This window comes from Eulemur rufifrons, chromosome 27 (genome assembly GCF_041146395.1).
Source record: "Eulemur rufifrons isolate Redbay chromosome 27, OSU_ERuf_1, whole genome shotgun sequence".
NCBI classification, from domain to species: domain Eukaryota; kingdom Metazoa; phylum Chordata; class Mammalia; order Primates; family Lemuridae; genus Eulemur; species Eulemur rufifrons.
This window is the reverse complement of record NC_091009.1, coordinates 29,345,719-29,371,693: the sequence shown is the minus strand read 5'-3', so window position 1 is coordinate 29,371,693 and position 25,975 is coordinate 29,345,719. Positions and strand designations below refer to the sequence as shown.

Genomic DNA, 25,975 nt, shown 5'->3' with positions numbered 1-25,975 from the left:
CTGGGTGCTCAGGACAGGGCCCGCAGGAGCCTGGCAGGAAGTGAAGGCGGCATGGGCGTGTGGGGCCGCCTCCCTCTGACCATGGTGACGGGTGGCACCCAGGTGGGGAGAGGCCTTGCCTGCCAGCTGTCCCCTCGGCACCCAGCCCCCACAGGCAGAGGGTGAGCTGGGGTTTGGGGTGCCTGTTGGAAGTAGCCTCTTCTCAAGGATCCTTGTGCTGTTTTGTCGGAGTCAGGCGAACCTTAAGTGGGATTCTGTCTCCAACCTTTAGTTTCCTCGTCTATGCAATGGGTTTTATCTCTGCAGAAAATATCCGTGAAGTGCTTAGCTTGTGATCTCTCAATAGATGGCAGGCGCTGTCATTGTCCCTCTGCTGAGGAGCTTCCTGCCCCCTGTGGCCCGCCCTGGGCTACAACCTGAAGCTGGAATTCAGAAGCTTAGCAACACTCTCATTTCCCAGCATCAAAGGCCTGGGAGCCCTCCCTCACCTATAATTTTATCTCTGGGAGGAGAAGTAATAATTCACTCCATGTGTAAATGGAAAAACTGAGACCCGGAAGGCTGAGTGGTTTGTCCCAGGCCCCACAGCGAGATAAAGGCGTCCACATCCCTTGCGTGAGCACGGGGCTTTAGAAACCACCGAGTGGGTAGCGCGCTTTCACGGGAGCAAAGAGCTGTGCTGAGGTGGTCTGTGTTTCGACTGCCCATTTACAGATGGGAAAGCTGAGGCTTGGAGGATTTGAGACTTGCCCGGAATCACACAGCGCGTTTGTGGCAAGCTGGGGCTCAAAGTCAGGCCTTCTGCTCTTTCCACTGTGCACTCACACTCTCCCCTGGGCCCTTCGCAATTATTTTCCCCTCCATGCAGGTAGCTCTGTTAGGGTGGACAGTCATGAGCCAGGAGGGAGAGGGTTAAATTCTTCCTGAGCGGCAGAGCTGGTTTTGAGCTGGGCGCCTGGATGACCCCATCACTGACCCCCGTCCCCTGGGTCAGGCCTGCAGGCGGTGGGGGAAGGGAAGCGGCACGGTGAGGTCTAATGGCCCAGTGGAGGCAGCGGGAGGACCCAGGGAAGGACGGATCTGGGAGGGGACGCTCATCTGTCTCCCTCTCTGGACAAAGATGAACAAAGATGATGGTGGCTTTTTCGGTCTCTGTAGGAAATCTCTAAGGGTCCCTTGGGACGGGCTGCCATCAGCATGGCCCGTACTTTTAATTAAGCTACAGAGCACAGGCAGCTCCTGTAGGCACAGAAAACCCTGTGATGTGTTTCTTGGTTAAGTGGGAATGGGATAATTTTTTTACCAGTAAAGCACCAAATGGAAAATCAGAAAATGGAAACATCAAACGAAATTTAGGGACCATGGGACTTTGGGGCTAGCCTGTCGTTTGTTGAGGGGGAAACGGATGATTCTGGTGGCCCACAGAAGCCAGTGTCTGTGACCCCAAGTGGTTAGTGCCTGCAAGCTGGGAAGGCTGCCCAGTTCCTCCTCCTCTCCCCAAGTGGCCCTGCCCTGCCACTCCCCTCTATTAGCACAGCCCTCCTGGCTTAGAGCTTCAGTCTGGACCATTGTCCCGCGTCCTCCCCAGACAGGGAGGGCTCGGGGAGTCAACCTCATTCCACGGGCCCAGAGCCATAGAGTAACTTGCCCGGGGTTGCACAGTGAGCTGGGGGCAGAGCTGTTCTGGAAACCAGGCGTCAGCCCGGTGCCTGCCTGGAAGCCGCCACCCTGAGAAAGGACACATGACGGGAAAGGATTTTCAGGAAAGCCGAGGAACTGATTTTAAGGGCAGAGTAAATCTCTTCTTCTATCCCCATCTTCCTGCCCTCCAGGTCCCTTGAACTCCCTGCTGAGGAATCCTAAATACACCTTGTCTCTAGGTTGCAGGTGGAAACCTTTAATTGTTCCTGGAGGCAGAGAGGCAGTGAGGGGAAGGCCTTCTAGCTGGTGGGGCAGGTCCGGCACCGTCTGGCTCTGGCTGCTTCTAGACACTTCAATTAGTGACGTTAATTATGGCCTTGTGAGCAGGAGAACCAGCCGGTCTGCAGCCCCACTCCCCTCACCCCTGCAGCCCCGCTCCCCTCACCCCGCTGCGGCCCGGTAGTCACCAGTCTGCGAGGCTGTGTTTTTGGTCTCGCCTCTGCCCATTGCGGATTAAAGGTGACCTGAAAGTGTAAGTTATTAGTAGTTTCATGTTCTCCATCTTTTTAAAAAATCGGGTTAAAATATGTAGAACATAAAATTTACCATTGTACCCATGTTTGCGTGAGCAGTTCAGGGGCATTAGTACGATCATATTGTTGTGCAAACATCACCACCATCCGTGCACAGAACTTCTGCATCATCCCAAACCGAAATTCTGTTCCCATTAAACAATAGCTTCCTGCTCCTCCCTCCCCCCAGTCCCTGGTAACCTCTCTTCTGCTTTGCGTCTCTATGAATTTAACTATGCTCGGTAGCTCATGTCAGTAGAATCATGTAGTATTTGCCCTTTGTGACGAGCTTATTTCACTTAGCGTAATATCCTCAGCGTTCATTCATGTCGGAGCCTGTGTCAAGACATCCTTCCTGTCTAAGGCTGATAATATTCCATTGTACGTGTATACCCACTTGGTCAATCCATTCATTCATCCATGGGTGGACACTTGGGTTGTTTCCATCTTCTGGCTGTTGTGAATAATGTTGCTCTGCCCATAGGTGTACACATCTCTCTCCAAGACCCTGCTTTCAGTTCTTTTGGGCAAATACCCAGAAGTGGAATTGCTGGCGCGAGCGGTGGTTCTGTGTTTAATCTCTCGAGGCACCACTCTGCTGTTTCCCATAGCCGCTGCATCACTGTACATTTTGCATTTCCACCAGAAATTCTCCACACTCTTGCTAAAACTTATTTTCTTTCTTTCTTTCTATTTCTTTTTTTTTTTTTTTTGATAATGGCCATCCTAATGGGCGTGAAGTGGAATCTCCGTGTGGTTCTCTATCTTTTTAAGGGGAAGTCGAGGCCCGAGCAATGCCGAGACATGCCTCCCCGTTGCAGAAGCAGTCAGGCCCTGGGCCCAAGCTTCCTGGCCCCGGTCTTGGCCTCCACTCTCTGACCTAAAGCCCCTTTGCTATTTTGTCCCCAGCCTATCCAGAGAAAGGCAGGTGAGGTCCACTGACCTCAGGTCCCCTGCCTTCCCACCTGTCACAGCGGCAGAGTGGCTGTGACCTGGCAGAGGTGTTGGGAGGGTGGATGACCTTAGGGATGGGGAGGAGGTTTCAGTAACGAGACTGAAAGAGTTGAACCATGTCAACCAGGGGGTGTGGACCGAAGCAAACTATGGTGCAGCCGTAGAGCGGAAGGTGTACAGCCGTTAGAAATGGCTGCTCACAGAGTCTTCAGTAACATCCAATTTTTAGTAACATGAAAACTCCTGCTGATATACTATTAAGCAGGGGAAAAGAAATAGCATAAAAACTTGGTTATATGAGCTCAATGATGAAAAAGAAAACTACGCACAGAAAGAAAGATTTGAGGGAAATATGCCAAATTCTTATCAGTGGCCACCTCCAGCTTGATGGGAAATGGGTGATTTTTTTTTTTCTGTCTTTATGTTATTCTAAATTTTGCAGATTTTCTACCATGAGCACACATTCCTTTTATATTCAGAAAAAAAATTGACAAGAAAATGAGTGACTGCAACCATTCATTAGGCGTATGTGTCGCCAGGGTCTGCTAAGCATACAGTTCCACTCATCGCTGTTGAGAGTTCAGGAATGAATGCCCAGCTAATGGGGTGGCGGTGTGGGGACAGGTGGTGTAGGGGACTGGCCAGAAAACAAAGGAAACTGGTAAGTGTTAGGGAGGTCTGGGCCTGGGCAGCCCTGTGCCCTCTGGGATGCTGCACCTTGGTCACGGGGGAGGTAACCGTGGGTAGGACCCCGGCTTTGACCCTGTCTCTGCAGGGGGCGTGGGCAAGCTGCACTGAGCTCCCCGTGTGCGCTTCGCTGGTCTCTGAGCCCAGCTGCCAGAGCTGAGAGAGGCCTGTAGCCTGAGAAACCAGGGTCTTTTCTGCCCCGGGTTTGCTGTTGACTTCCTGTGCATCAGCTGAACCAGGAACGAGGGCCTCGTTCTCGTGACGGCTGTTGTGGGGACAGCACTGGCCCAGGAGAGGTGGCGGGGCGGGAAGGCAGCTGATTCAGGCTCCAGGAGATGACTTTCCACGTTTCTTGGGACCTCTGACCAGTGGAAGAAAAGCCAGTATAATCCAGTGCTTAAAAGAAGAGACTGATTAACTAGTCTCTGGGTTCATTTTCCTGGTCACCACTCACTGGCTCTGACCTTGGGCAATGGCTTAAGCCTCTGTGTCCCCGTTGGTAAAACATAATTAATAGTAGCTATCTCACAGGGCTGACGGAAGAATTAAATCCCTGTAGATGACACTTAGCATATTATGCAGTCAATTGCTGCTGTCTGGTGGAGAGGTATGTTCTAATGCTAGACTGCCTGGCCTCAAATCACCTCGGTGGCTCGGTTTCTCCATCTGTGAAATGGACATAATAATACCATCTGCCTCAGATGATTGTTGTGAAGATTAAATAATATAAGTCAAAGTGATTCAAATAGTGCTTGGCACATAGTAAATTCTCAATAAAAGTTAGTGGCTGGCATCTGCCAACTCATCTGACTGTCCCAAGAGTCCCATACATAACTCACTTGCTAGTATTTTTGAATGTCACCATTATTAGTCTTATTATCATTAGTGTTGTGGGTTCCACATGTCGAGATTCCTCCCTGGATCACACCTCATTCCACCGCTTTGCCTAGTCTTGGTTGAGCTGGCCCTGCCTCAGTTTCCAAAGAGTGCTGGCGATGGGGAGTGTGGTCCCAGGCAGATGAAGGTGAAGGCCGCTGCCCTGGGGATTGTTTGAGGAGCATTTTCGATGAAATCAGAGACTGTGATACTCCTCTCCTCCCTTTGCTTCCCTGCCCTTTTGAAAAGGATCCAAAGCCAAGAAAAAAACTACTCATAAATAAAGGGGATCATGAAAATAACAAAACGAAGGAAGAAATCTCGCTTTTGTGACGGGCCCGGCTGCGCGGCGATGGGGTAGATGATGGAGAGGAAACGCCGCCTTCGTGGAGAACAGAACGCTCTGTTTGCTGGAAGCATGAGAGCTGCTCAGCTGGGGTTTCTGACGAGCGAGCTTGTTTTGGGGGATATGGTGGCGATTAAGTGTACATGATGCGTGGGTGGCCCCACCTAGAGCCCTGGGGCGGGGGAGGGAGGCGGCAGGCCCCTGTGTCCAGACCCACCCGTGAGCCTGGGCCACCGTGACCCACCGTGACCGCGCGGCTGCAGGTCACCTGCTCCAGGCCTCCGCAGCCGGGGCTGGAGCCCCCAGACCTTTTTTTCAAGGTGTGTTTTCTGTGGCGCGTTAGAGCAGTAACCGAGTGAGGATGAGGCCCAGGTGTTCGCTGGTTATCTGCGTGCGGCCTTCTGAGTTCAAGGCTGTGCCCTGTCAACACCGCCTGGTGGCTTTCTGTGCGGGTGACGTTTACGGACTTCTCTTTCTTATGCCACTTACCCATCCGCGCCGCTGACCCCCTTCTCCTGCCCTCGCAGTGAGCGACTGAGGTGGGGAGAGAACCTGGGGGACAATCGCACACCTTTCCTGAGCCCTGGGGGCCCACGGTGCCGTGTGGGGGGCCGCTGTGGGAGTGGGCTGTGGGCTCCCAGACGCGCGGACGCTGCTACTGGAAGTGACTCCAAGCCGGGCCATTGACACACACTCCAGTGTGGGGCTGGATGCTCCGGCCGGCGGAGAGAGGTTCCCTGGGCGCCCATTTCTACACTCATTCAACCACCACAATACTAAGTGCCAACGTGCTTTGTGCCAGGCATTGTGCTGAGTATTTTATAGACAATAACTTATTCTCCAGCCATGAGAGGGAGGTATTGTTAGTCCCCATCACAGATAAAGAATCTGAGGTGTAAAGAGGTTGAGTCTCCAGTGTTCATTGGGCTCCGCAGAGCAGCGTGGACTTGGGTGCCTCCCACCCCCACCCTGCGCCCTCCTGGTCTAGATTGTGATGATAACATCCTCCGCGGGCGTCCAGCCCGGCCGGCCGTGCGCCAGCGCCGGGCTTTGCCTGTGTGATCTCGTTTACTCTTCAAAACCCCACTGGTGGGTTATGTTACTAGTCTCAGCTATAGATAAAGGAAGTAGTAGGCTCAGAGAGTTAAAATAGTTGGTTAGTAAGAAAGGCACTGGGTTTGGTTTGAACTTCACCTCACGTCCCCAGAGGCTGCCTCCATTTTGCCTTATGCCATGAGAGTTGGGACTTGTCACCAAGCAGAAGTCAATGCCGCCCAGCCCACCCCAGTAGCCCACCCCAGTACCAGTTGGAACGTCTGGCAGAGGTGTGATTTCCTCCAGCCTGGTGGGCAAACATGGCTGTTTGCAGACTGTTCACACTTGTCCTTTCCTCTGTCTGTGGTTGTCCCTCTAGTACTCACCTTGCCCTCCCCCGTCCGGGTTGGCAGGGGACTGCAGGGGTTAATGGAACAGCACTTCACCCTCGTGGGCTCCAGAGGAAATGAGGGAGCTCATGAGTTCTGCAGAGCTTTGTGTCATCAGCCGGGGAAGGGAGGCACCGTGGCTTGGCCAGGTCAGCGCTGGAGCTGGGTATGCAGGGCGTCCTTGGCAGATTTGCATCCTTCCAGCCTGAGTGCCTGACCCGGTGCAGACACCTGCTGGGGGCGCGGGGCAGGTGTTCCAGGGTGGCTGGGGACACCATCCGAACATTCCGACAACCGGTGACCTGAGTGCGGGAGGGAGACTGTAGGTGGAGGGGGGCGGCAGGCCCACTCATCCTGCAGGTGTGGGTCTGCTGCTCGACTGACCGTATGGGGGGCTCTGGGGGGCAGTCTGAGGAGCAAACATTTTTTTGCTTTTTACAAACACCAGCTCATTGAGTCTTCTCAATAATTCCATAAGGTAGGTGTGGTTTGTTCCATTTTAGAGGTGGGGAAACTGAAACCTCCCCATGGTCTTGCTGCTGGTATATGCAGAGCCAGGCTTTCAAACACGGGGACAGCAAAGTCTCTCACAGCCGTGTCAGGGTGCCTCGCAGCAACGCCACGTCGTCACCCCCACCCACCCACCTCCAGGAGAGCCTGGGACCTGCCTGGCTGTTGGGGGCGGGGAGGGTGCTCTGGGAGTGGGGAGTGAGAAGGACCCTTCCTGCTTTATTTAGGCCTCTCTCTCCTTCCCTCCTCTGAATGTATATTCTGTACCGGATGCTTTAATTAAACCTTATCTTCTAATCACAAAGTAGGTATTGGAAAGTCCATTTTACTTAGGAAGAAACTGAGGTTTTGAGAGGTTAGTCTTTTCCCCAGGTTCCAAAGCTGCCTTGGTTTCTTTTCACTGATTTTTCCTTGGCCAGGACTTGAGTCAAAAACAACTGGAATCCTGTGAGCAGCGGAGACGGTGGCCGATCTGTCTTTGCTGGACCACGGCCTGTTGTTTGGGGTAGGGGAGAGTCGCCAGGCCGTCAGCTGACGGATGAAAAGGTGTGGATTCGGGCATCAGGGAGGCCTCAGTTCAGATGCCACCTCCTCTGGGCCTCGGGTAGGATGTTCCGGCCCTGAGCCTTGGTCTCCGTAGGGTTCTCGTGAGAACTAAGTGGGGAGGTGAAGGCAGCGCCCTGCACTCCGTGCCGTATCACCACGCGCTTTCTCTTCCCCCTTCCTTTGGCTGATGCTCGTGGCTGTCCCCAAAGGGGCCTTTGACAAGGCCAGTCAGCCCTGGCTGCACCGTTTCTGCTGAGTGCTGGCCCTAGACCGGGCACTGTCCCTGCAGGAGGCCAGATGTACTCCGCTGCCCAGGACGCAGACTGGGACCTGGCCACTAGGAGACAAGGACAGACGGGGCACGGGTGCAGTGCAGGGGTACCTGGAGACAGCATCAGGCCCGAGGCAGGAAGGCCTCCCGCGAAGGGACTCCTGGGGACACTGTGTACCTGTTCTCAATTTGGGGCCTTCTGGGGGCACACAGCATGCTGGGAACCTCAATGGCACTTCCAAGCTGTCCCTTCTATCTCTTTCTTGACTCTCCCCCTGGGTTGGGAGAGGACTCGGATGTCCCAGAGACCTGAGAACCAGGCAGGAGGGTGGGATGGGAACACCACCGCCACAGTCCCTCCCAGGCTACTTCTTTCCGTCGTGCCCTCGGGGTGTCCTGGCAGCCGCATAAGCTCAGTCTGGAGCTGGGGTTCTGAGCCGGAGGTGCCAGTGGGGAGGCCACCTCTTCTCCCAAGCTCGGGAGCTCACTGGGCCTCTGTGTGGTGCCGGCTGCTCTGCCAGGTGAACGCCACCTCGGCCAGCCTGGAAATAGCCAAGGGCCCGGGAGTGTTGGCTGTGGGCATGCCCTGGCTCTGATACCCCCCAGGGCCCGCAGAAGCTAGAAAGGGTGAGGGGGACTCTCAGGAAGGCTTTGTCCCAAGCCTGCAGCCAGCCCAGCTCCCGGCTCTGAGTAAACATTAGAGATAGGATCGGGCGTAGCCAGGAAGGGTGGCAGGGTGTGGCCTGTGAGAAGAATGGCAGGATGTGGCACTGGGCACTGTTCTGGGCACCCACGCCTTGGGCTATTGTTTAGGGCAGCCTGAGGCTCGCAACTCTCTGGGGCTTTGGGAGGAAGTGGCATTCCCCTGGGACGCAAGCCTGCCCCACCCCTGCTGCGTGGATCTCCTGCTCTGGCTCTGCCCCCTGGCACCACCCACTCGGGGCCAGCACTGGAGGGTGGTTGTGTGCCCAGTGGGGAAATGGCCCTCTTCGGAGGGTCTGCCCGACGGTTCGGGCTTCCTGTAGCCCTGGTGTGAGTCACTCGTCATGCTACGATGACTGTAACTTATCTCGGTCTTTATCTGCATCTAGATATTTTTGGGGGGTAGGGAGGGGGCCCTCCTTGTGGAGGGAGGAAGGACTGAGAGTGAAAACTCCTTTATTCCAGTCTAGTGGGGCCAGCCGTTGACTGATTAGAAGAGGAAGTGGCTGGAAATTTGTTTTGGGTAGAAAGGGGCTCCGTACGTGTGCGCCTGTGGGTGGGCAGGTGGGTGGGGGTCAGAAGGGCTGTGACAGGGTTGGTGGTGGGGAAGGGAAAAGGAAGAGGGTCGGCACCTGCAGTCTGCTTTGTGGCATAAAGGCCGTGCTTTGAGCCACCTGCTCTCCGTGGTGGCAGGCGCCTCTCTAGGCCTTGTGCTAGGCACTGGATCTGGGGGCCTCAGGGCCTGGCAGGCACCAGCTCAAAGACTCTAAGCTCTGCACATCAAGGGTGAAGATGGCCGGAGCCCTCTCCTCTTAGGGGACTTCGCCTCTTGAGGACACTTGCTTGGCTGAGATAGGGCCAAGGAGAAAGAAGCATGGAAGAGGGACTGTGAGGGGCCCCCAAGGACAGGAGGGCGGAGCAGGGATGCTGCTGTTCAGCGGCCCCCCTGGTGGAAGGTCCCCCGCTCCAGAGTCCTGCGGCCGTGCTGCCCAGCGGGCCACGTGAACTTGACATCTCGGGACCAAGTTTCTTCATTTATAAAGTATGTGTGAGGTTGGGCAAGAGGGAGGAGGTCGGGTACACAGGAGCACTTCACCTGAGTGGGGGGTGGCTGACGGGGTGTCCTGCGGACTTGCAGCCTCTGACCAGGACCCCGGGCATCGCACTAGGCTGGGAGCCGGGGGTGCCCGAGGACACCCATTTCCTGTGGGCCGGTGGTCGTGTGGCATCTGGGCATCTGGGAGAGGGGAGACCGAGACTGCTGATTCTCAAACCTCCTGAGAAGCCACATGGATAACTGAGGCATGGAGCGTGCTTTGTAAGGAAGGGGTAAAGGAACTTGAGGGTTTTTCAGTCTCTGGAAAAGAAGGGACTTAAGAGAGGACTCCAACAGGGTCTTTAGGTCTGAAAAGTATGGAAGATGTTTCTTATCTGACCCAAGGTAAAAAAACAAAAGGAAGTGGACTTGCTTTGCTGCCGGGGGATTTAGGTCACTCATAGGAAGAGCTTAGATCCAAGGAGCAGGCAGCAGAGGATAATTGGGCGTGGAGGCGGGGGTGTGGGACGCGCAGCTCAGAGAGCAGCATCCATCTAAAGATGATAATAGTACCTGTAGCCTGTTACACATCCAGGCCTGCTTCGTGCCGTGCTGAGCTACATGTTACTCCCTTATCATTGTGTGAATATTTATTGAGCACCTACTATGCTCCAGGCCCTGTACTATTGCTCTGGGGCTATGATGATGAGCAGAAACAGGTATATTTCCACATTGTTCTGGCTGGCGTGGGTTCTCAGGCTATTGGGTGAGTCTGAAATAAATTAAGCATGAGAAGGTGTCATTATCAACTGTGATAAGTACTTTGAAGGCCAAGTTCAAATTGCCAAGAGCGTGTAAAACAGGAGCATCTGATAGGGTCTGAGTTCTTAACAGAAGGCTCACCTCTTCATGTTGGGTTTTCTTATCCCCATTTTACTGAGGAGAAAACTGGGGCTCAGAGAGATTTAAGTTACTTGTTCAAAATTGCACAGCACTTAATGGTCAGAGTTGGGATTCAAATGTACCCTAGTCTGTGTGGCCCTGCACACTTTTCTCTCACCTACCTGACTGTCAGAGCGTCCTGGGCTACATACAACTTGTCTCACCTTGTACTATTTAATCTTCATGGTCACCTGAGAGATGTGGGTTGTTGTGCCCTTCATATAGATGAGGAGACAGAGACTCAGAGAGGTTGATTAACTTGCCTAGGTTCACCCAAGTCAGCCAGTGGCAGGGCAGGAATTTAAACGCAGGTTATTGATCTCCAAAGCCTGTGAGTCTTCCAGACTGCCCTGTTGACTCCCCCATACCCTTGCCTGAAGAGGCAAAGCACTGTATGCAGGGACCCTCGGCTGCCGAGTGACAGAGCAGGGACTGCGTAACGACTCCTCTCCTCCCACCTTGCTCCCCTTCCTCTCCTTATTAGCTCATCCCGGGTGACTCGGGCTCCTGTCTCTGGGCTGGTTAAGGTCTAGATCCTGGCTCTGATCTCTTCCCGGAGAGACTTGCATCTCTGCGGCCATGGCTATGGCAGGCTGGGACTTTTGTTCCCTCAAGGCTGTGCCAGGGCAGGGAGAGGAGCTGCTCTGCTCAAGCAGGGAGGGGCAGAGGGAGGCAAAAGAGGTGCCCAAGGACCCTCTCCCTACAGGTGGGAGCCAGGGAGGTGCTCTCCAGGAGGGGCTCATCGGGCCTGGGCTGTTGCCTCTCCAACAAATGGGTCAAGAGGAGGCACCTAAGGGCCAGTGCCCAACACCTGCAGTTGAGTCAGATGCCTGCAAGATGGAACCGCCCTTGTCTGGCAGGGTTATCTGGTGGGCACCAAGCCCAGGTGAAAGACTGACACCTCCGAGCCGGCTTGGCTGGTCACCAGGAGCTATTTCCTTTGTTACCCAGTGCTGTGCTAGGGCCAGGACAGGCCATGGGGAGGCCCAGGAGGCAGGTTTCCTAGTACACAGGCATCCACAGCACTGGCTGGCGTCCTGCTGGGGGTTAGAAAAGGCCATCCAAGGTCAAAGGGAGAAGATGTCCTTGGGCAACAGAAATATAATAGGAACTACATGAGAAATTAAAATTTTTCTAGTAGCTACATTTAAAAGTGTAAAAAGAAACAGGTGAAATGAATTTTAATAATGTATTTTATTTAACCCAACCTGTCTGAATATATCATTTCAACTTATAATCAATAACCAATTATTAATGAGCTATTTTACATTCTGTTCTGCGTAGTAAGCCCTGGGAACCTGGGGTGTATTTTACACTCAGGACACTACCATTGGGACTGGCCACATCACAAGTGCTTAGTAGCCACATGTGGCAAGTGGCTGCGGTCTTGGACAGTACAGTCCCAGGGTTAATTAGGACAGATGATCGATCACTTCTGCTGCCATCCTCAGCTCTGGGGATGGACAGATGTTGTTCACCATCTCCAGTGGGGGAAGGCCTTGTGTCCTGCTCTTCTGACCATGCTCCCGGCGGTTTGACAGTGCTCCTGCGGGTGACCAGGTGCTCCTGTGCTCCCTCAGATAACTGTGCTCTCTATGGTCTGAGGGTGCTCCCTCAGGTGACTGTACTCCCGTGCTCCCTGGTCTGAGTGTGCTCCCTGCCGTAGCTGCGTCCAGGGCTGCCGCTGGGGTCTCGGGGCTGCCATGGGAAGAAAGGCTTTGAAGTAGGACACGGAAGGCCATGAAGTTGGGACAGGACGAAGGAGAAAAGCCCTCAGGACCCAAGTCCAGAGTGAGGAGGGACCCAGTGGCCGTGGTGGGTGTGGGCGAGGTGGCACAGAGCCGCTGGATCAGAGGCCCACAGGCCTGCATTGTGCGCCTGTCACACTTCCTTTGGCTTTATTGCTTTTGTCCAACACCCCATTGTCTGGCTTCCTTTTGTCCCCCATTCAGCGCTGCTGCCTTTTATTTTCCAGCCAGCCTGGTTGTTTTCATTTCTTTTGTCTGAAGTTCCTGAGAGGAAGGTTTTATTTTCAGCGGTTTGATTAATTCACAGCTTGAGCCCCGGGTTTGTTTGTTATGTAATTGCTGCCCTCAGCTTCAGGATAATACCCCCTCCCGGACTGCTCCCACTCCCACTCCTCGCCCCCCTGCCTGGGGCCTGGCTCCTGGTGCCCGGATGGGCTGAGCCGCCTGCTTCCTGGACACTCTCCAGGTCCCCCGCGGGGAGGGGACCCCGGGGCTGGCTGGGCTGGGGTGTCTTTTCTCTCCATCTAGCTGGGATGAGGCCAGCGTCCTCAGGCCCAGGTAGGCCTCTCTCTCCTCGCCCTGCAGTGCCCTGGCCTGGGTTCTGCGCCGGCCCCTCGGGTACCTGCTCTTTGACGGTGGGTGAGCGGGAGAGTCTAGTCTGGTCTGATCTGTAGGGCGGAATCAAATTAAATACACATACAATCACGCGTCACCTGCTGCCTAATGATGTTTCAGTCCACGTCTGACCGAGTATTTGGCGGGGGTCCCATAGCGTTATAATACTGTATTTTTACCGTACCTTCTCCATGTTTAGAGATGTTTAGATGCACAGATCCTTACCACCGTGTTCCAGTTGCCTGCAGTATTCAGCACAGTCACGTGCTGTACAGGTTGGTGGCCTAGGCGCGATAGGCCGTACCATGAGGCGAGGTGTGCAGTGGGCCATACCATCTAGGTTAATGTAAGCACTCTGAGGTTTGCACAATGACGTCGCCTAGTGACACGTTTCTCAGAACATGTTCATATGGCTGTGTGACGCAGGACTGCATGGCGTCAGCCCGCTGGCTTTGCGGGGGATTGGTTCCAGCACTCCCCCCACCCCCAGGATACCGAAATCCGCTGACGATCCAGTCCCTGATATAAAATAGTGTAATATTTGCATATAGCCTACGCAAACCCTCCCCTATACCTAAATCGTCTCTCTAGATTACTTATAATACCTAGCGCAATGTAAATGCTATGTAAATAGTTGTTACACCGCAATTGTTTAGAGAATGACGACAAGAAAAAAAGTCCATATGTTTAGTACAGGCACAATTTTTTTTAATCCAAAGTTGGCTTGAATCCACAGATGTGGAACCACAGATAAGGAGGGCTGATTGTATCTATCTTATTCAATTATGATACTTTTAGTTACTTCATTTCAAATACTGTCCCTGTACTCTATATATGGCACTGTAACATAGCATGATTCATTATATGTTACAAGAAACATTTTACAGCGCTGATGCAATATACAAATATACTGCACCTGCAATTTAATTTAAAAGAGATTTTACTATATCTCATTCCTGCCTCATATATGTCCTCTAAAAATTTAATCCCCATGTAGAAAAATTGTATTTAACAATGCTCCTCTAATTAGTGTGTATCGGAATCACCTTGTTAAAACAGATCCCTGGCCTAACTCCCAGAGATTCTGATTTGAGGGTGGGTCCCATGACTGCCCCTCAAACAAGCCGCCAAGACATGCTGAAGCTGCTGGTCCTAACACCGCAACACACTCCAGCCAGCAGTGGTGGTACAAATGCCAGATCAGCACTTACCAGGGCCACGGACTGTTCTAGGTAGCGTATGATACGAACTCACAGTCCTCGCGGTTGCTCTGTAAGGTCAGGACTCTTACATGCTCGTTTTACAGCTGAGGAAACCAAGGTGTGGAGAGGCCGGCCAGCTTGGCCCTAGGTCTCTTGGCTAGTTGAGTCGCAGAGGCAGGACCCTTGTATAGTCGGAAGCTGCTGTGTGTCCCCACTGGAACCCACATGCCCAGATGGGACCCAGATGCTTGCCCCAGTGACTTTGGAGGGTGGGCATCTGCTGCTTGGGCCCCGAGCCTGGCATGGCCACTGGAAGCCACTCCCCGAGGTCCTGGATTGCTCCTCTGTATACCCCAGGCAGTGACAGGATGGGAGGGGCGGCCACAGCGGGGAGCAGTGGGTGCATCCTCAGGACAGCCTGCCCCATGTGCCACCTGCTTAAACCAGGGACCGAAAATTCAAATGCCTGCAGGGGCCAGACTCTAAACGAGAGACTCTAGCTAGATATCAGAAAATATTTTTCTTAAAGCCACTCACCTCTTAGCCAGTTATTATTTTCCCATTTTTGATAGATGCATGAATATAAGAAATATTTCATTTTTACCTTATCTCCAGTATAAGAAAAAAAATTAATGTCTAGGGTACTCGAAACTCGGTTTCATTTGGGGGAGTAGCAGGGAGTGGCAGGGACTGAGGCAAACTGGCCTGTCCATGAGGAGTCTGCTGTTCGATTCCAGGCACTTTTGGCCACAACAACAACTGAGCTGGAAGTTCGAGTCCAGATTTTTATGTGCTGTCTCTTGATTTTTAAGTTTTGGTGACTGATTGCAAAAATACATATGTATATACACAAACATTCGGAGACAGCCAGTGAGCCCAGCAGCCTGCCAGTCCCAGCACTGGCCACAGGCACTGCCACAGGTTGGGCCCACTCTTCTCTAGACGTTTCTATTTAAAAAAATGAAAAACAAAACAAAGAAAGCCTGAGGGACAGAAAAGCCTTTTCTGGTTTTGTGTGGGTTCCCCGCGCCCACCTGCACTGGTGTGAGCCTGCCTGTCGGAGGGCCCCGGGGGCTCTGGGCAGGGGAGGGGGCGGTGGAGTCCCTGCCTGCAGTGCTTGGCGGGCCGGGCTTTATACCGCACTTCACTCTCTTCCCACTCCCCTCCCGCACCCAGGATGTCCATGAGGAGCCCCGTCTCTGCCCAGCTGGCCCTGGATGGCGTTGGCACCATGGTGAACTGCACCGTCAAGTCCGAGGACAAGAAGGAACCTTGCCATGAGGCCCCCCAGGGCGCAGCTGCCGCTGCTGAGCCCCAGCCTGCAGACCCAGCCCGGACCCCCCAGGACGGTGCAGACCCCCAAGCTCCAGCCCAGGTGCCCAGCACTTTCCCAGGGGCTCCTGGGTCAGTGTCCCTACCTTGCCTCTGTGCACACCTGGCCTCTCTGCGGGGCTGAGCGGGGCCACCCCCCTAGCTGGGCAGCAGGTGTGGGCAGAGATCGGTGCAGGTGGGTGGCGAGGGACGGCCAAGCTCAGTCTGAGGCTGGGGGCCAGGGCATCTGTCAGAGCTGGACGTGGGCTCACTCCTGCACTCACGCCCTCACCTGATAGTGGCTGATCACGTGCGGGTGACCAGGCCTTGCTCCTGAGGACTAGCTGGGGAGACGGGACGCACACACTAAAAATGTAGCTTCAAAGTAATCTGTCAGCTTTTTCATATGATTTGAGGAAAGCAGCCATATTACCCAAGCAGGAGCTGAATCACTGTTAAAGATGATCCAGTTCCTCACCCTTAAAATGAGGGAATTGAACTACCTGATCAATGAGGATTCTTGCAGTTCTTAAAAATTCTGATTCCACACAGGAGATGTAAAAAGGGTTTATATAATTAAAAGCCAAATGAGGGCCAGGCCCAGTGGCTCATGCCTGTAATTCCAGCACTTTGGGAGCCTGAGGCAGTAGGAGCACTTAAGGCCAGGAATTCAAGACCAGCCTGGGCAACATAGCAAGACCCCATCGCCACAAAAAAATTTAAAAATTTAGCCAGACGTGGTGGTGCGCACCTGTATTCCCAACTACTTGGGAGTCTGAGGCAGGAAGCTCACTTGAGCCCAGGAGTTTGAAGTTACAATGAGCTATGATTATGCTGCTGCACTCCAGCCTGGGTGACAGATTGAGACCCTGTATCCCAAAAAAAAAAAAAAAAACCCAACAAACCAAAAAAGCCAAATGAGTGAAAATTAGGAGAGTTTCTGGGTTCTAAGGAGGAATCCAGCCTGGAGGAGTGTGTTTGTGCCTGTCAGTGGTGATCGAGGAAGTCTCAGCTAGGCCTGAAAGGATGAGGACGCCTTAGATGAGAAAAGGAGTGAGGAGGGAATTTCTTAAGGAGGGCTGAGGTGGGGCCCTGTGAATAACCAGCCCTGCTGGAGCAGCAGGTGGATGCAGGCAGTGCTAATTAATAGCTTTGGCCCCTGACTCCACCGAGGCAAACCTCATTCACATGTATTAACTCCCTTGATCCCAGAAACAATCCTGCTACAGGGGAGGTATTAGTATTTCCATTTTCAGAAGAGGGAAGTGAGGTTCAGAGAAGTTCAGGGACTTGTGTGGGATCAAGCTCCTTGTGAGTCACTGAGCAAGGGCTGAAACCCCGGTCTTTTATCTTCAGATCTTTTGTTCTCTTCACTGTACGAGGCAAAGTGTGAGCAAAGGTTGGGAAGCTGGGGGACCAGGGGCCTCCGGGGTGGGGCCGTGGGGCTTGGCATGAGCATGGGGTTCCTTCAGGGCGACGTCCCTGGGGTGCTCAGCCCTCCCTACAATCTGCCCCCGCTTCCCCTGGGGGTGACAGTGACAAATTCAGCGTGTCTTGCAGGACTGTAGCTCTCCAGAGAGCAATGGGTCCCCAGAACCCAAGAGACGGGGAGCCTCAGAGGCTGCTTCTGGAAGCCAGGAGAAGCTGGACTTCAACCGGAATTTAAAAGAAGGTCAGACGTCTGCCCTCGTTGGAGGCAGGGCCTGGGCGGGCTGCGGGGACGGCTGGTCCTCACCCTGCCGCTGTCTTCCAGTGGTGCCGGCCATCGAGAAGCTGCTGTCCAGTGACTGGAAGGAGAGGTTTCTGGGAAGGAACTCTGTGGAAGCCAAAGATGTCAAAGGTGAAGGCCGGTGCGGGGGTCGGGGGGATTCGTTTGAACCCCGTTTCGCTTCTCCTGGCCTGGCCGTGCAGTCCGGTCTGTAGGGCAGTCACACCTGTCCTGTGCCACTTGGCTCCTGCCTGGCCTTTTAGGGGTCATCACCTTCCCTTGGGGGGGCCCCAGGCATTAGGTCTGGCTCATCCCATGCAGGAGGGGCCTGGTGGGAATCAAATCCCATGGCTGTGACATCAGGCATGTCCTTGCCACTCCTGGTCTAACTCTAAAATGAGGGGAAAGTTCTCCGTTTTGCACACATGAGCTTGTTTAACCCACAGTGACCCTGCGAAGTGCCTAGTGTTGTGCCCATGTACGGATTTAAAAAACCCTCAAGTACAGAGAAGTCGGCAACTTGCCTAACGGCTCACAGGCATGAGGGGTTGAAATGGGAATTTGAACCCAGACCTGTCTTGCTCCAAAGCCTAAGCACGTCCCACCGGGCCCTCCCCTGGGACGGTTGTCCACAGGGTGCCCTGACCCTGTGTGGCACTGGGCACTCGAGGACATCCAAGAGGCCCAGGGGCCTGGGGCCGAGATGTCCCACTGTCAGCATTTCCAGGGCCTGGAATGAGTGGCTAAGAGTGGGGTGGGGAGTGTCTAGGCCAGCTAGTTGTCAGCGAGATGAGGAGCGAGCGCCTACAGCGCAAGGCTCATGTCTCATCATCTCTGTCGCTCAGCCCCTCACAGGGCCTGGGACCCAGCAGTTGCTCAATAAATGTCAGGCGGATGGGTAGATGGACGGATAGACGAGCAAACAAAAATCTCAGTGGTGGCTGTTTCACTGCGGAGCAGGGACCCAAGAGAGCCTGGCAGAGAAGGAGCTCCAGCTTCTAGTCATGATCCACCAGCTGTCCACCCTGCGGGACCAGCTCCTGACGGCCCACTCGGAGCAGAAGAACATGGCTGCCATGCTCTTCGAGAAGCAGCAGCAGCAGATGGAGCTGGCCCGGCAGCAGCAGGAGCAGGTAGGCCTGGGGGGAGGTGGGGGACAGGCCGGGGGCAGGGCTGTAGGTTTCCTGCCTCGGGCTGATTCATGAGCCCTTGCGGGGGTAGAGCACAAAAGGGCCTGTGCAGGGGGAGCAGCTGGCTGCGTCCTGCTCAGCCTCCACCCCTGTCCCCGGATGCTCCCCCTACCTGCTGTCCTCCATGCTTTGCCCCGGGGTGGAAGGCAGGGCGTGGTGAGGGCCTGGCAGGCCCTGTGGGAGGAGGGGCACCAGGGCTCACACCTGCGACGCCCCCGCCCACTCTTCCCCCTGCCAGATTGCCAAGCAGCAGCAGCAGCTCATCCAGCAGCAGCACAAGATCAACCTCCTGCAGCAGCAGATACAGGTAACAAGAGGGGAGACCGGGAGATGAAAAGAAGGTGGTTGAGGGAGGTGACGCCAGCCTGGAGAGGTGCTGGGGACAGGGGAGGTGGACCCAGTGAAAGCTGCCCACAGCAGAATCACTCAGGCCTGACCCTGGGAGGGGCCCTTATTTCTGTTCTAGCCCCCAACCTTTTTTTCCCTGTTTTAAGGCAGGAGCCCAGAATATCTTCCTCCCCAGCTGAGGCTGGAGGGCAGGTAGACGGGGGCCCAGGGTGGCACGGGGTCAGCTGGATCCCCCAAACACCGTCCCTTATGCCCTGTGCTTCTCCTCCGAGGGTCTACTCTCTCTGTCCCCGACTGACCCCAGCTGGCTAGCTCCTTGGGTCCCCAGGGACTCACCCAGGGCTTCTTTGCCTTCAGCAGGTCAACATGCCTTATGTCATGATCCCAGCCTTCCCTCCAGGCCACCAACCCCTGCCTGTGACCCCCGACTCCCAGCTGGCCTTGCCCATCCAGCCCATCCCCTGCAAACCAGGTGAGTGTGGGAAGGGCGGCTCCACCACCGAGGCTGGCCTGTCCCGCCTCAGGGAGGGACCCCGCCGCTGCTGTCCGCCGTTAAGTGGCTATGTGACCTCTCTGGGCCTCAGCTTCACATCTGTCCTCCTTTCTCAGCTGCACTGTGGGAGTGGAAGGAACACGCTGGATGCCGTAGGGGGCTTTCCAGATGTGGGACGATGGAGCAGTCCAGGCCTAGTGTCCCCAGGGCTGGTGCCTTTCCTGTGCCAGATCATGAATATCTTGACTATTAACTGAGGTTTACGCATCTCCCAGATTCTAACAGCTGCCGTTCCTACCCGCACGTGTCATTCCTGCCTTCTACCCCGTCACCGACATTCCGCAAACAGATAGACCATGTGTCACACCCGTGGGGTTGTTGGGGAGCTGGGGGCGTGACGACACGTGAACTTTTTGCCCACAGGCTTTACAGTCGGGGTGGGGGGAAAGAGAAGGATGCCAGTACTGGGGAATCTGGGAGGGCTTCTTGAGGAGGTGGTATCTGCTTGGGTCCTGGGAGACCAGGCAGGACGTGTTGGGGGGAGTTGGAAGCTGAGGGGAGGGGGCTGGGGAGAGGGTGATCCAGGCAGAGGCCCTGGATTCTGCGGCGGAAGCTTCCAGGGGGTTAGAGTTGAGGGGAGCACAGGCCCCGGGGTGCGGGGCTGGCTGAGCAGGGCTGTCGGGACGGAGCGTGGAGCCTGGCGGTCACTCTGTAGGGCAGGGGTGCACCGCATGTTTGAGTGGCAAGTGTGTCGTCTCTCTGGGGTGGGGGACGGGGAGTGGCGGGGAGACCGGCCAGAGGTGGGATCCGGTGGGGGCTCTCGTGATGATTGGAGTGCGGGGAGTGATGCCTGCGCCGGGGCAGTGACAGTGGGGATGGTGACCTCGAACTATGGGAACAGGGCAGAGATGCTGTCCTCAATTTCCCGGGGAAATTTTAAAATCAACCCCGTTGGTCCACCCTCCCTGTTCCACAAGTGAGAAGCAGACAGGAGGAGGAATCCCCGGTGAGTTCCGTGGGCGGGGGCACGTGTCCCCCACCAGCGCTCTGCTCCGGCCCGGTGTGCCCCTTACCTCTGCAAGGTCGGGCGCAGCGGAAACACACAGGACTGAGCAGGGCCGGCCCCTTCTTAGTCTGTTCAGGCTCCTACAACAAAGTACCGTAAACGGGCGGCTTGTAGGCGACAGACGTTTATTTCCTGTGGAGGCTGGAAGTCCAAGGTCGAGGCACTGGCAGGTTCGGTGTCGGGCGAGGGCCTGCTCTGGTTCCCAGGTGGCACCTCTGGCTGAGTCCGCACATGGTGGGAAGGGCAGACGAGCCCCCTCCGGCCTCTGGTCCCATTGCCGAGAGCTGAGCCCTCCTGACCTAATCACTTCCCAAAGGTTGCCCTGCTGATGCCGTCACACTGGGGACACAGGAATTTTGGGGGACGCGAGCATTCAGGCCATAGCATTCTGCTCGGGCCCCCGCCTCCAAAATCTCGTTGTCACATGCAAAATACATTCATTCCGTCCCAACAGCCCCCGCGTTCCAGCATCAACTCAAAAGTTTAAAGTCCGGAGTCTCGGACACGGGGAGGACCCAAGGCCATGATTTACCCGGAGGTGACCCCCCAGCAGAGCTGAGAGGAGATTTCTTTGTTCATAAGCTGCCCCGTTTATGGGTCTTCGTTACAGCAGCCCGAGTGGACTCAGGCCCTGTGGGAAGGAAGTTTCCAGTTAGCTGGGGTGAACCGGGAGAGGGGAGGGCGGCATTGGCGGCCAGGGCAATGGCACCAAGCCATCGCAGCTCCCCGTGAACATGGTGGGCAGCCTGGGAGGGGCCCTGGGTCCTTTCCGGACAGGTGAGGGAGGAGTTAAGCTGGGGAGGACCTGGACTGGCCCGGCCGCCTCCTGCTTTGTTTGCTCCAGAATCCAAGCGAGTAGGGCCCCTTTCCTAAGGCTGACTGTGACGACTGCCCTCCCAGCTTACCTGCCTCCGTTGGTGCCCGGGGCCTGCAGCATGCACTCCCCACTCCTGAGCGTGGCCTGCGCCCTGGGAGCCCACCTGGCCCACGTGCCCACCCCGTTCCCCAGCCTCCCTCTCATGCACCTCACCACCCCTTCTCCCCCTGTCCCACTCCTGCCCATCCTGCACGCACTTCCCCCGGGAAGCCTGCTCTAGTCACCCCAGCTGGAACAAAGTTCTCTGGTGTGCCCCCTGGCTGGGGGGCCCTTCTCGCCACCTGCCATGCGCCGTGTGGTTTGTACACATGGCTTCTCTCTCCCCCTGAACTATCAACTGCTTGATGCTGGGCCTGGTGGAGGTTGAGTGAGGTAGGGTGGGCAGAAGAGAGGGTGCTGTCTCAAGGGGCTGTGAGGTCTCGAGGACCTGGGTTCAAATCCCAGTGCTGCCATTTAATAGCTCTGTGCACGACCCTTGTGGCTTCTAAGGTCTCTGTTATTTTATCTGTAAAACAGGGTGGTGTGTAGTAAGCATCTGTTACGTGCCTCACACTGTATGCTATTGTGAGATCGTGCACGAGACATGCCGCACACAGGCAGCTGCTTTTGTGCCATGCATGCAGTAGGCACAAACTATAAGCAGGCCCTGAATGAATAGATGGCATGCCTTCTCCCATTGCTACACTGGGTGGGGCCCTGGGGTCTAAAGAGTGGGTTGGGAGGGGCGGGAGCAGGGGAAGATGCCACATGCGGGGCCTGGGGGAGGAGAGGGAGGAGGGGGCCGGGAAGGGCAGGGGGGAAACCAAGCGGGGCCAGCTTCGGGCCTTCGCCTACCTTGCGGTGCGGGGCCTCGTCAAGCAGGGTGTCTGCTGTTCTGTGCTCATCCAGGACTTTTCTCCCTGCCGCCCTTTCCACAGTGGAGTACCCGCTGCTGCTGCACAGCCCCCCGGCCCCCGTGGTGAAGAGGCCTGGGGCCATGGCCGCCCACCACCCGCTGCAGGTACTATCCTCGGCCGCTGGCCTGGGCTCCTCCCCGGCTCGCCGGGGCCGGCGGCCGCACGGGGGGACTGCGGGGTATGGGAGGGTGACCCCCAGCGCCCTGTGTTTTGTTCACCTGCCCGTGCTGTCTCCACTTTCTCTGTGGGTACCCTTGTCTGGGTATGCTGGTGCCCCTTCCTCTCTCACCTCTGACCTCCCGCGTCTCCCTCAGGAGCCCTCCCAGCCCCTGAACCTGACGGCCAAGCCCAAGGCTCACGAGCTGCCCACCACCTCCAGCTCCCCCAGCCTGAAGCTGAGCGGCTGTGGCCCCCGCCCCCCCAGCCACGGGGCCCCCACGCGGGACCTGCAGTCCAGCCCCCCCAGCCTGCCTCTGGGTAAGCTTTCTGCCACCCCCACCTGTCCATCAGCCCTCTTAGGGGAGGGCCAAGGAGGCATGACATGATGTGGGCATGTCCTTTGCCCTCTGTGTTCCATGTTTTACCAAACGAGGTGAGACCTGCTCTTAGAAGGTCCTGTCCTCCTGTCCCCCACCGTATCTGGGCACGCTGGCATCAGGGATCAGGCCACCAAGTTCCGCGGTTCAGGGGACGCTATGTTCAGTTCTAGACTATTGACGCTGCACGGCAGCCGGTGTAAATGGCGTCGCTTGGGGTGTGCAGTGCCGCCGCGCAGGGCAAGAGGGAACGCTAACCCCGGTGCCTCCCTCTTCCTCTGCCCTCTCCCGCAGGCTTCCTTGGTGAAGGGGATCCTGTCACCAAAGCCATCCAGGATGCTCGACAGCTGCTGCACAGCCACGGCGGGGCCTTGGAAAGCTCCCCCAACACCCCCTTCCGTAAGGTAAGGCCACCCCGCTGCCTGCACCTCAGGGAGGAGCAGACGATGGCCAGGGTTGAAAGACACCAAAGGGAGAGGAGGAGAGGGGTGACACAGAGGGGGCTGACGTACAGGTTGCCTCGTCAACCCCAGGACCTCATCAGCCTGGACTCGTCCCCAGCCAAGGAGCGGCTGGAGGAGAGCTGTGTGCACCCGCTGGAAGAAGCCATGCTGGGCTGCGACATGGACGGTGAGCGCTCTGGGCACCAGCTGTGGGGCAGGAGGGCTCCCCTCTGGGTCCCGGGGCCAGGGAGGCTCGGGCTGTGTCCGTCTCTGACCCCTCTCTCCATGGGTCTGCTGGTCGGGTCCCTGCAGGAGTGCATGCCGCCATGGTCCCACGGCTCTGATGGCTGGGTCTCCACTCTCTTGGGGCCCTGTGGCCCTGGGTTCCTCTGTCTCTGGGTCCCTGGCTGGGCCTCTGCTAACTTGCTGTGCGAGCCTCGTCAGTGCCTCCTAGTGGGCGCATAGGGGACGTCTCTCTGCTGGCCCTGGAGGACTCTCCCCACCCCAGAGAGGCTGCCTGGCTGACACCACCCCTGCCCCCTCAGGCTCCCGCCACTTCCCGGAGTCCCGGAACAGCAGTCACATCAAGAGGCCCATGAACGCCTTCATGGTGTGGGCCAAGGACGAGCGGAGGAAGATCCTCCAGGCCTTCCCGGACATGCACAACTCCAGCATCAGCAAGATCCTAGGTAGGGGCCATGGTCCAGCAGGACCTGGTGGCAAGAGCCATCTGGGTCCACTGGGGGCTTGCTTGGTGATATTCCACACCATGCTGGACCCCAGTGGAACCTGAGGGGGCGCAGGAGTCGGGGGACGTGGAGGCAGCTGGTTCCTGGGGTCTTGTTCCATCGCGGGGCTCTTCCAGTAGCGCCTGCCCTCAAGAACTCCAGGAGAGAGAAAGTCCCTTCCTTACCCCTCCTGATCTAAACCTAACCTGTTCCCCTGTTAGCGCAGACCTTGGAGCTGGCTCTGGCAGACAGTAGGAGAGACTGGTGTTCTTGGGCCGTCAGTAGAAAGGTTTTTAGAATTCTATGTCCTGATCGGAGGCCAGGGAAGGATGTGGGGCAGGGCAGATGGTGCTAAAAGGGGACAGTCGTTTTCAAGACCAAGGCACCTCTCGTGTCAATGCAGGTCTCTTGTCAACCGAGACACCAGGGATTTTGTCCTGAGCAGGGAGCCTACCTGGGTTGCTGAGGGCCTGGGTGGCTGTTCTTTTGTTTATGCAACTCAGCAGACCAGAGGCCTCCCAGAAGTTGCTGTGTCGTCTGGGATGTGGGTGGATGCTGAGTCTTAAGCTGACAGTTGGATACCCCTCTGTGTGCCAACTTCGTTCATGCCTTTGCTCAGCATCCAAGGAGCACCCACGTCCGGCCAGGCCCTGACGAAGTGCTTGCCCATATTACCTTGTGGGGCCACGTGGGGACCACACTGTCCTAGGGGGCCTGCAGGGGTCCGGGGGGAAGCAGAGCCCAGCACTGACCGCCTGCCCCCGGGGCCGCGCAGGCTCGCGCTGGAAGTCCATGACCAACCAGGAGAAGCAGCCCTACTACGAGGAGCAGGCGCGGCTGAGCCGGCAGCACCTGGAGAAGTATCCCGACTACAAGTACAAGCCGCGGCCCAAGCGCACCTGCATCGTGGAGGGCAAGCGGCTGCGCGTGGGCGAGTACAAGGCCCTGATGCGGACCCGGCGCCAGGACGCCCGCCAGAGCTACGCCGTCCCGTGAGCAGCCCCTGCCCCCCGGCGGCCGCGAGGCTGTGCGCAAGTAGAACTCCTGCGAGCGGCGGGGTGTCAGTGTGTGGCTGGCCTTTGCATGTGACCCCAGGGTGCTGTGTGTGGCTGGGCCTGCGTGTGTGACTCCGGGGGCCACCATGTATGGCTGCGTGTGCGACTGTGATGAGCACTTGGTGGCCGAAGTTATAGGCACGTGACCAAGTAACCGTGGAGGACCCGCCGCGCACAGCTGACAAACTCTGTACAGAGTCAGAGGGACTGAAAATCAAAGTGCTCGTCACACAGAGATTCCCGACCTGCCCAGAGCTAGCACACCGCTGGAGTCCTTTAAACAGGGAACCCCCCAGCGCATTACAAATATACAGTTGCAGAAAATGGGATTCATACTCCATTCTCCAAGAATATTATCTGCTGAACACGCCGCGGCCCTGGGGCTGCAGGGCCATCTGCAGGGCTGTAGGTGACAGTGAATTTGGGGACAGCTGTATGAGTCACAAAGCCAAGAAGCTGTGGGGTGGGGCTGCACACTCTGAGGAGGCCTGGGGGCAGCTGGGCTTGGGGTGACAGTGGGGGTGCACGAGTAACCACGCCTCTTCCCCCCTGCAGCCCGCAGGCCGGCCAGGTGCAGATGAGCCCCACAGATGTCCTGTACCCGCGGGCGGCAGGCATGCCCCTGGCACAGCCGCTGGCCGAGCACTACGTCCCCCGGAGCCTGGACCCCAACATGCCTGTTATCGTCAACACCTGCAGCCTCAGAGAGGAGGGTGAAGGCACAGACGACAGGCACTCGGTGGCCGATGGCGAGATGTACCGGTACAGTGAGGACGAAGACTCAGAGGGCGAGGAGAAGAGCGACGGGGAGTTGGTGGTGCTCACGGACTGACCCGCCGGGTGGGGACAGAGCCCACCCCAACCCCATGGGCGCAGCCAGCCAACCTGGACTATGTTGGTACTTGGCCTTGGGTGTGCCCTGGAGATGGGCAAAGCTGTGCACTTGTAGATACATTCATGAGGGGAGAGTCCCCCTCCCCGCCACACCCTCGGGTACCTGAGGAGCTGTCACCTGCTGGGCAGGCCCTGCATTGGTGATGGGCGGAGCTGGCTGAGCTCCTCGGCCCTTGGGGCTCACAGCCAGGGACCCTGGATGGCCCTCGCTCCTGCAGGTCTACCCGTGGGGATGTGGCAGCTACAGACCTGTCCCCTTGGGGTCACATGCTGTTTCCATTCTTGTCCTGGCTGGACCAGCCACTGTGGGACCACCACCCCCTCCCCACATCCCCCCAGATCACTCCTCTATCACCAG

At 56.5% G+C, this 25,975-nt stretch overlaps 1 protein-coding gene across 7 annotated transcripts in view; it reads left to right on the top strand.

Moving 5' to 3' along the window:
* The window catches only part of SOX13 (SRY-box transcription factor 13), a 43,127-nt gene extending 17,170 nt beyond the window's left edge, over positions 1–25,957 (top strand). Inside the window, exons 2-14 of one of the 7 annotated variants that reach the window (XM_069459657.1) lie at positions 15,249–15,447; positions 16,944–17,055; positions 17,137–17,223; positions 18,052–18,224; positions 18,520–18,588; positions 18,987–19,101; positions 21,983–22,065; positions 22,276–22,438; positions 22,792–22,901; positions 23,031–23,127; positions 23,486–23,629; positions 24,444–24,660; positions 25,279–25,957. In XM_069459657.1, coding sequence (XP_069315758.1) covers positions 15,250–15,447; positions 16,944–17,055; positions 17,137–17,223; positions 18,052–18,224; positions 18,520–18,588; positions 18,987–19,101; positions 21,983–22,065; positions 22,276–22,438; positions 22,792–22,901; positions 23,031–23,127; positions 23,486–23,629; positions 24,444–24,660; positions 25,279–25,555 — 1,845 coding nt within the window. In that variant the 5' untranslated portion in view covers position 15,249 and the 3' untranslated portion in view covers positions 25,556–25,957. Of the gene's footprint in view, positions 1–15,248; positions 15,448–16,943; positions 17,224–17,936; positions 18,225–18,519; positions 18,589–18,986; positions 19,102–21,982; positions 22,439–22,791; positions 23,128–23,485; positions 23,630–24,443; positions 24,661–25,278 lie in introns of those variants that run through there. The other 6 variants (XM_069459656.1, XM_069459655.1, XM_069459654.1 and 3 more) reach the window with 6 other exon arrangements.
* The last annotated feature ends 18 nt before the right edge of the window (positions 25,958–25,975 follow it).